General features: G+C 36.4%; 1 protein-coding gene across 1 annotated transcript in view; it reads right to left on the minus strand.

Moving 5' to 3' along the window:
- CNTNAP2 (contactin associated protein 2) overlaps window positions 1-8800 on the minus strand; it is a 1164016-nt gene extending 1155216 nt beyond the window's left edge. The window contains exon 1 of the mRNA XM_066992162.1: window positions 8360-8800. Coding sequence (XP_066848263.1) covers window positions 8360-8456 — 97 coding nt within the window. The 5' untranslated portion in view covers window positions 8457-8800. The remainder of the gene's footprint in view (window positions 1-8359) is intronic.
- Window positions 8801-10332: the final 1532 nt, after the last annotated feature.

Genomic DNA, 10332 nt, shown 5'->3' on the forward strand with positions numbered 1-10332 from the left:
TTTTAATTGAGTTGTTACCTGTGTACCTAGTTTTCACATATGGATGAATTAATCAGGAATCAAAGAAGACAATCTCCCTTAGTTTCAACCACAGCAAATCACTTGATATGGTGATGAATCAATAAAAATATCAGAGAAATCAGTAGAGTCAGTTTATTTCTGGAGGAAAGAGTGGAGAGAGGGCAGAGAGTGGGGAGTAAGACGATTAATAAAATGAGAAAGGAGGTATGTGAGCAATGGCAAAGAAATTACAGAATAGAAGCAAAAGGGTGCGTAGTGTGGTGATACGTGTTTTTTGGAAGAAGATTGAAACTGTAGTGGATACCATCTCGTGCCCATAGGAAACATATTTCTAACAGCCTAACCATACTGTGTAAGAAGCAGATAAGACATTCATCAAATACCTGCAGTGCTCAGTAACATAACTTTTTTTGGATGTAAAACTGAAGGAAAACACATTAGTGTATACCTTTCTGGACCTTGGGAGCATATAGCCAGCAGAGATAGCCATGTGCAGAATAAGTTTCTGTTTCCATTTCTCACAGAAACTTATTTGTCTCTTAATGCAGTGCAAGTGTTTTGGATTGGGAGACCTACTCCCTCTCACTTTATTTCTCCACATAAAGAAAACATGTTACTCTTATCATATGAGAAATAGATTTCACTTCAGCTCCTCATTTTTCACCCCCCCCCAAAAAAAAAAATAGTGGGAAGGGATATATACATATTTTAATTAATTTATTTTCCTTCATTTTAATTTTCCCTCATCTTTGTAAAGATATTAGACCTTTTATCTAGATGCAAGTAAAAGAAAAGAAAATGTACAAGCTCTTTTTTTTGTCTCAGTGACAGTCTGGGTAGAATCTAGTGATCAAACTAAGGGATGTGTGTTTGAAAACTGGGTCAAAAGGGTGTATATTAAAGTTTTTGTTTTTGTTTTTGTTTGGTTAGTTGTTTTTTGTTTGGTTGGTTTGTTGTTTTGTTTTTGTTTGTTTGTATTTTCTAATTGTAGGGTTTTCCCCAACCACCACCTTGCTAATATTTCCATAAATGTAAATGGGAGTAAAATTACATCCCAATTTAACTGCATTTCAAAATATATATCAAGAATTATACAGCAGTAACATTTAAACCCAATATGTATGACAAAAAAAAAAAAGAAATATATTGTAATTCCCTTGCCTGCTGTGTTGTATCCCAGTGCATTAGGCCTATATATATATATGTTTAACTTTCCATTAGATATGACAGTAATTCTTCCTCTTCTCCTCTGGCAAATTTTCCCTCACAGGCTTTCTGTTACCCTTTGTGGAAATGGATCCTTGCAGTCTACCTATTCATCTTCTGATCTTCTCCTGTATCTCTTCCCTGTAAATTCCAGGTTTCCACTGGTGTCACAGTAAGTATCAGTGTACATATACAAGACTATTGAACAATTGGAGACAGTCCAAGAATTCGTCACTATTTAATTGATATAAAAATGGGCAGTGGCACACCTATATATTTGAGGTAAAAATAATTCCTACATGTGTAGAAATAGAGAAAGTAGACAGAAATGTAACATGCATGGCTGATTTTCCTTGGTAAAGATTACAAAATTTTTGATACTATAGCAGTTTTACAAAATCAAACAAAATGTTTATGTTATATTTAAACAGATACTATATTTCTACAGTAAAATGTTACTTTCCCATTAAAATGAGACTTCATATATTCTAAATAAATAAATAACAAATGTTCATCCTAACATATCACATTCATTGTTGCATAGAAAATTGTTTGACTAAAGCTGTTCAGATACTCCTTGGCTACTGAAAACTATTTTAGCTGTTTATTTTATTCATGCATTTAAATTTGTAAACTAACGTACTTTTACTGTTACAAATGCAAAAACAGCAAAGAAGTTGCTAGCTTTATTGAATGGATATTTTTTATTGATTTATTTAAAACATATCTTTGGGGTGTGTACACATCTGGAAAAAAAAAGATAAATATTTTAAATCTTGTTAAATATTAACATCAAAATATGAACTGTAAGTTTAAATACGTCTTCTGTCCCTCAGAAGACTTAATATGACAATCTAACTTAAATGTCTGGATGAACCACCTCCACAGGAGATTGTAAAGCTAAATAGTCACTAGACTTTTTGGGGAATATGAAGAGGGTGTAAATATGAAAGTCAATATCCTTTTCTGCTCTGAATAATCAGTTATTCAAGCTTCAGGAACAAATAAGAAATGGTCAGTTACTACAGTAGTGTATGAATACTGAGACAATTTCTTAGGCTGGAAAGGTCTCAACTTCGTACAGTTGCCAGTAAAATTGCAACAGTACCAAAACCTAAATGTGCATTATTTCTTTCTAAATGTCAAACATCAGTCTTGGGAATGTTTTTATATCTATATCTTTTATCTATTCTATACCTTCAAAGCTGGAACAGAAAATGGCTCAAAAGAATTGATTACTAATAACTGCAATTTCTAACACCATCAAATTTAGAAACTTAACATGTTCTTCAATTAGCTGGTGATCTCAGATTATTTACCTACATAATACCAATAAAGTAGCTGACTAAATGACATGTGATAAAGTTAAAATCAATATTGGTTCAAAGGCTGAAGTCTGAAGAACCTTTTAATATTTTCTAGTGTATTATGGACTGAATCATGAACTTTTCACTGCCAGAAAACTTAACCATGCAGTTCTTGAAATCAGTGGCACAATTTCTATGCACTTCAGCAGGAGAAGACTGAAGCTAACAGACTGCACTCTTTGTTCTATAGATGAAATTCCTGATCTTTCAAAGAAATACCCCATGTTGACATAGATTCTGGAAGTCACGTCCTGATCAAATTACCTCTTCTAAGCACTGTTAGAATTCTTAATTTATTCTTTACAATTTTGAGAACTAAGAAAAATGAAAATTCACACAGTTTCATCTGATGAAAGGAACTGTTGCTGCTTCTCTATCACTCTCTATCTGAAGCAACTGAAATCATGCACACATTTGCAAATCTGTGTCTTTGCAGGCACAGGTAGTGGTGTACCTCAAGTTTTAACCAGTTATCCTATGTTTGACCTCTGAGTCAAATTGCTCAGAAGTAAATCAGCTTCTGCATATGTAGAAAAACAAAATGTAGGGATAGGGAAAAAAGCAAAAAAAAAAAAGAAAAAAAAAAGAAAAACACTATAGTTTGTGCATAGTTTGTTATTGTATAAAAAATATTAAAAAACATTAAATATTGCTATACCTGTTGAACATTGAACATGAGATCTGATGCTTATAACATTTACAGATTCAAGCTGAAATACTTAAATATTACTACAGAAAAATGTATTGTCAGTCACAGACCTATAGTGAATGAGTTACCCAAGCAGATCTACAGTTCCTCATGACTGATTAATATATTAAATGTGTAGAATTTCCTGCCACAATGGCATAAAGTGATTTTTTTTTTCAAATGTGTTAAAAGTATGTGAGCAGAGAAAGAGAGAGCAAGAGAGAGAAGAGAGAGAGAATCAGAAAATATTTATTGTATCCCTGTATAAGAAACAACCATTGTTCACAGAGACAAGTTTACAGTTTACAGTTTTTAACTATATTTTCAAACTTTCTTGCAGACTGAACCACTTACTAAAGCACTTTTTGTGTCTTATTACATATTTTTGCACCTGAGTCTAAATAATAAATGAACTAAAACCACAAGCAAAGCAAAAGGAACCAAAGCAAAACCAAAACCAAAACCAACCAAAAAAACCCACCACTGTTTAGTACATATTTCAGTGACATTTGCAATTGATTCAGTGCCCACTGACTACATCAGACTTTGAATCTGACTTTCTGTATATAAATGAATGTGTGCAATCAGGCTGTGTGCAATGTTGCATAGTTAAAGACTCTTTTTGTTTTTTAAGCACCAATGTGGACTCTAGCTGCTATCACCAATTTGGAAATGACAGCAAACTACTTATTACTATTTCATTGCTACTTATTACTATTTAATTCACATGCTGAGTTCTAGTAAAAGTATATTCATTTTAAAACAGTTACCCTGAACACTGTAACTCAGTTCTATGTTGTTAAAAAATAACAGAATAACAAAATATTTTTTCCCTTTTGAACGTTAACTTTATTATTTGGCAATGCCTAACACCTAAAAAATATCATATAATTATTCATGTAAATTTTGGTCAAATTTGTAGCTTAAAACAATCTAAAAATAAGTATATGTTTAATGTTAAGAAATTGTATGGTCTTAAAATAAACTTAGGCACACAGTTAAAAAACTTCATTTGTTTGTAAGTGCTTTAAGAACCAGGGGTAGAAAAAGTTATTAAACCTTAAACCTACATGAAAATGTTTTGTTATATTTGAAATTAAGTTCTATGGGATCTCTGATGTAGCATCCAGACAATGGGATCTAAGCTAAGGCAAATATAACAGAAACACATCTGGAATTCACCAGATTTCACATTATTTCACATTATGACTGAAAAATTAGCTGGAAGACAGCTATACCCAAATGTGAGTCTAACAGAATCCATGACATCCAGCATATCCCTCCCCTCTCCTGCCCCCCCCCCCCACCTTCAAAGTTGAAGCACCATAAACTGGAAGTATAGATTCTCTACTCTAATTCTAAATATTTCAGGACTCCTGAACTACTGCTGCTGTACAGTCCAGTGCCATACATTGCTCTTCCAAAAGGGACATTACACAATCCTTTAGTACTTTTCTCATTTACGCAAGCTATTAATTATTAAGCTCACTTACTCTTGTCTATTAATAGACAAGGAAATTCTGGGACAAGTGCTTTCAAAGCTAAAAGATTTTTGCTTTTCCACAAATCTTAATGATCATTATATGTGTCCATCATTTAGTTTCTACATCAATTATTGTAAGACAGGGTTGAACTTCAACTTCAGCAGTGATATGGAACCTATTGCAAAAGCATTAATAATATCAGAACTGTAGTTTTAGTAGTTCTGTATTGATCGCTTCTGCATTACACTTAAAAAGACACAACCAAAACAACAGCAAAAACAAGCAAAAAGTAGCCATAAAAGAATAATTTTTTTTTTTGAGTTGGTTTCATGAGAATCAGAGAACCCAGTGCTGAATTCCCTTAGTATGTTCTTTAAGAACAGTATACCATTTAAAGTTATTCTATCCATAGTGTTATTCTTATCGTTCCATCTTTAAGCCATGTAAAAGACTATGAAACACTAAATTTGTATTTTCTATGTTACTTTTTATCTTGTGATGACCTCTCCTGGTTGAGCTGTTCATTAGCCTTGACTCCAGAAGTTGAGTGATTTGATTCCTCTGTGCTTATTCCAAGAATAAAATAAAATAGATAATAATAATAATAATAAAACCACAGAAAATATTGCTGAAGCATGAAAAAATATATTAATAAAATGTACAATAAAATCTGTGTGTGATATTGTATCGGTGTATGTTCTGTACTACAAAATGGACTTTCAACACCCACTTCATCTTGAGATAAAACTGAATGAGATTCAAAGCTTTCAAAATGAACACTTCTGAATCAGCATTACTGAGAGACATCATTTTAATGACAGTGATAGATTTACTGACATTGGAAAGTAAACAAAAATTTGAGATGCAATATATTAACATAAGTGATGTCTGATTCTGTTCTTTTTGAAAACTATAGCTTTTTCTCTGTAAGCATAGACTGTAAGAAAATGAGTAGCAAGATCATATACAGAGTTTAATAATTGACTGTACACCATGAATCTTGTATATGTTCTAAAAAATATTGTAAGTGCTTCTTACTGTTGTTAATTATGTCAAACTCAAAACATTAAGTAGTAATACAGGAGAAAATAAAAATTGGGTTGCAAATCAGATGTACATCAAAGTTGCATTTCACACTATTTTTAAACCTTTCAGAAGTATTCCCAATATGATGCTCAAAATCAACTGATGGCAAAAGAATAAACAAAGAAGCATAAGTTATGATAAAAACAAACAAACCAACAAACAAAAAAAAAAACTAGATGCATTGTCTTGTCAAGGAAGGAGGAGAAAAAAAATCACTAATGTCATTCACAATCAATTGCATACAAAGTGTCAAACAAACTAAGAACAGACAGCACAGTGATACCTTTGTATATCAAAATGTGCAACAGAATAACTAGTTAAGTGGTGCACCAAAACACTGTGACACAGCACATGAGTTCCTACAGTGGTACCCTAGCATTTTTATGTCTTTACAAAAATTCTAAGCATGTGCATATTCTTTTTTGTAATTATGAGATTGACGTATGCTTCCAGATAAATTTTTATTTCCAGTAAATAAATCTAATTCCATTTCACTTTCAGAAGTGAGTCAGAAATGAAATGTTATAGACTACATAAGGAGTGTACTGTATGTGGTTTTGGAAGGTGAATTGTTATGGAGAAATCCTTGAATATATGGAAAAAAATCTTAAAGATGGAAATGTATTTAAGTAATTTTTTAATTAATATTAGATATAACCTCTATTCATGGAATTTCTGCTTATAGTAATGTTGCTGCTACCATTTGTTTCTCAGCAAACTTCTTTCAAAAGTTAACCTTTTTATTTTTATTTTTTGTTTTTGATTCAGTAATCAGATAACATACTGTAGGTCATTTTCAAGTTAAACTACAGCCATTAGCTACTGAATGACAAGAAAAAAAATCTCAAAACCCTGTTAGAAAAAAAACAAAAAAAAAACAAAAAAAAACAGAGAAATTTATTTTCCAAGAACAGATTTCTGATAAGCTAAATAAAATTTTTTTTCTTTTATATATTCCTGTTATGCACAGCCTGAAACAAGATTATAGGTTTATAAAGAAATGATATTTAGAAGAAAAAGTAGATGGCTAGTCAAGACTAAGCAGTAAGCCTTAGGGTCAATATATCTCCTAAGTGAAATGTAAATAAATAAATAAATAACAGAACACCCTATGGCCTCTGAGAGCAAGAAACAATGCAGGCAACGCTATACATTTTCTATTGACATATGAATAATTATTTAAAATGTAGGGAAATCCTGGAGAAATAATACTATTTTATTTTTCTGTAGGTACAAGATGATAACAGATAGAAACAGACTGAGAAACTATAACAGTGCTCCAGTTCACTAGTCATTGCATGTTCATTCCCATTTCCAAGCAAACAAATAAATAAACATAATGATCCATATACATCCCTATGCAGTATACACATTACATTCCAAGGCAATCCCATGCTTGGTCAGTAAAATCAGCCCAGAGTCATACACACAGTTACAACACATCCATATGTAACATCTCAGCACCTTTCTTTCCTCTACAAACAGTAAAGTCAACAGTATTGTCTATTTTTGATGGGTCTATGAAAATATAATACTTCATTTTAGTATGCATTTCAAAAATACTTTTCAAATGGCAAATGCTTTATGTGGTCTGAAGAGAAACAACTAAATACTTAACACTGACATCTACCTGCAAATGCTTTGCTCGAAAGTACAGTTCAGTGCAGTGTTAAAGGTTTGATCTAATGCCCATTGAAATCAATGAGTTCACTGTCATTTTTTACACTGTTGGTAGCATTGGGTCCTGTATAAGTACTCTGCTTTCTTCCAGTTTAAAGTTCATCAGTGAATGTGTGATCATTTTTCTACTACTTCTGCCTTCCTAGGAGGGCATTTGCTGATCTCCTCTAAATTACCTTTGCTCATTTTATTATGGGAAGCAAAACTTCACTCTCTGGAAAATCTGTCCTGACTCAATTCCTTCTCATCAACTTGTTATCATTCTTTCCTCTTCAAATGAGACAACATTTTCTCTTGTTGGTCCTTGATAAAACAGTTATGGAAACTGCCCGTCTCCTATTTACCCTCACAAAATTGTGGAAGCGAAGTACTTACAAATGCAAATTGTATACTTTCTGAGGAACATGGGGAAAACAAAAACAAAATCAAAAACCACACGTACACACACAAACAAAAACCAACCAACCAACCAACCAACCAAAAAAAAAAAAAAAAGGCAAACAAAAAACAACCCCAAACTTTGAACAGCTTGTATATGATTCCTCTCCTCCTCTGACTCCATTGCAGATCCAGGACTATATCATAAAGCAGGTCTTTCAACTTTCCTCACCAGCTACCACTAAATCCATCAACAGTAAGAAAGATCAGATGAGAGCATTGAGAACAGTATCAAGCCTTAGTGCACACATACACAGGCAAATACACAGAAAATCCAACACAAGATTCATCACCAAATAAAAAATTATCAGCCTCCCAGAGTTATGGGAATTCCCCCTGGCTTGTTGCAGTGCTGAAACTGTGCATGCTTCTTAGAAAAGGGTACTTACGAGATGCAGGCAGAGCAGTCCTGGCTCTGCAGCTAATGCTGCTGAAAATCCAGAGGAAGAGAGCTGCCCTGCAGCCAGATCGGGTAACCACAACCATCCTTCACTTCCTGGCTCCCTGTACTCCAAATGCCAGCCGCAGAAGACCTGCTGTTCTCCACTTTGGCCCCTTCTCTCTCTCCCCTTCTTTTTCTCGGAGGAGTTGGCAAGGCTGTAAAGGGGGCAGGGCTTTACCTTAGGGTAGAAGCCAACCGCCCTCTTCGTCTGCTGTTTCTGGGTTTGCAGCAGTAGAATAAGTCGCTGTACTTTTCTTTCTCTTATTTATCTGTGTTTCTGTGTGTGTGCCTCCTCAGAGGAAGGGGAAAAAAAAAAAAGAAAAAAAGAAAAAAAGAAAAAAAAAGCCACGAAGTATCAAATAACAAGGTTTGTAGGAGAAGAAGAAAAGCAATTCCCCAAAAGACGGGGGGGGGTGGGGGTGGGTGGGGGAGGGGGGGGTGGTAGGTGGGCGGGGGGGGGAGGTGAAGGGAGATGGATATGAAAGGAAGGGAGAAAGGAGTAACGAGCTATTGGTGCTGCTAATGCTGCTGTTGATGCTTCCACTGCAGCTGAGCCCTTCTTCCTGCACAGAGCAGCGCTGCTGAGAGAAGCTCGCAATAACCTCCCAGCTCAGATATATATACACAGTGTACACGCACGCACAGCCGGGGAGCCAAACACACACTCACACAGGAACAGGGAAAGGGGAGAGGGAGAGAGAGAGAGGCAGAGACACTCCCGCAGCATAGAAGCAGGCTCAGAGCCTCTCTCCTCATGCATTCATCATCTTCCAGCAGGAGGAAACGCTGTCACCAGAAGCAGCAGCCTCCCCCCGCCACCCCGACAAAAAAAAAAAAAAAAAGGAGCAAAAGGGAAAATCCTCTCCCTAGCGCTGCCCTCCCCTTCCCTCCGCTTCCTCCAGCTCCTCCCTCTTCCTCTGCGCCCCTCCGGCCTCCAGGACCCTCCTCGTCCTCCGCCGCCGGCTTCAGAGCCGGAGCCCGGCGAGGGCGGCGGGGGCCGAGGCCGAGCCTCGGGGAGGCCGCTCCGGGGCCTCTGTCCGCGGTGCTGAAGCTGGGCGCCAGCGGGAGCCCCCTGCCCCTCTCCCCGGGGCCTCCTGCTGACTCCCTCCCCGTACCCCGAGGTGGCAGAGGCTCCCCGAGCTCCAGCCTGCCGGGATCCGAGCCAGGCCGGCAGCAGGCAAGTCCTCCGGGCGGTCCTAGTTGTGGGGGGCCGAGCACCACCCCGCCGCCTGGAGAGAGCTGGGGCTGGAGGAGCCGCTGATGCAGATGTTTTCGTTCGGTAATTAATTCTCACTCCGAGAATGAGCCAGGAAGCAAGCTGCATTAAAGTATCGGTATGGTTTTCACCTACCAGAGGTGACCGAGCCAACCTGGCCATATCCTAGCTTTATGGTTTACGGGTTTTACAAGTCTGACTTCTCTTTTTCATCCCTCCACATCCCTCCTGCCATTGCCCTCAAACAGACTGAACTAAAAGTCATTGCTCACCAGATACGGTAGAATAATGAGGGTGGGGAGTTATTCATGGATTATTTATTCTACAATCAATGAGGCAAAGAAAAATGAAAACAATTATTTCTCAGGTGTTATATAGAGAAGGCTGAGAAATGGAGAGGCATAATTTCTTTAGAGGTGCCCCAAAGCAGGCATAAATTATTTTCAGTGACTAATACACATGCTGTTAACAAGTATCTGCTGTTATTTAGAGAATATGATGAAGTGGTGAAGATTGTTTATAAGATGAGATTTTTCAGAAGGGCCTTGGGATATTAGGATCCTCAATCCTATTGCCTTTCAAAGGAATACACTGCGTATCTTTAAGGTCACTTTGAAAACTTGTCCACACATAATATGTGATATTCCAGGAGAGCTGTGGCCTAGAGGATTAAGGCACAGGGTAGAGCTCAAGTGCCAGTCCAG

Source organism: Anser cygnoides, chromosome 2 (genome assembly GCF_040182565.1).
Source record: "Anser cygnoides isolate HZ-2024a breed goose chromosome 2, Taihu_goose_T2T_genome, whole genome shotgun sequence".
Taxonomy (NCBI): Eukaryota; Metazoa; Chordata; class Aves; order Anseriformes; family Anatidae; genus Anser; species Anser cygnoides.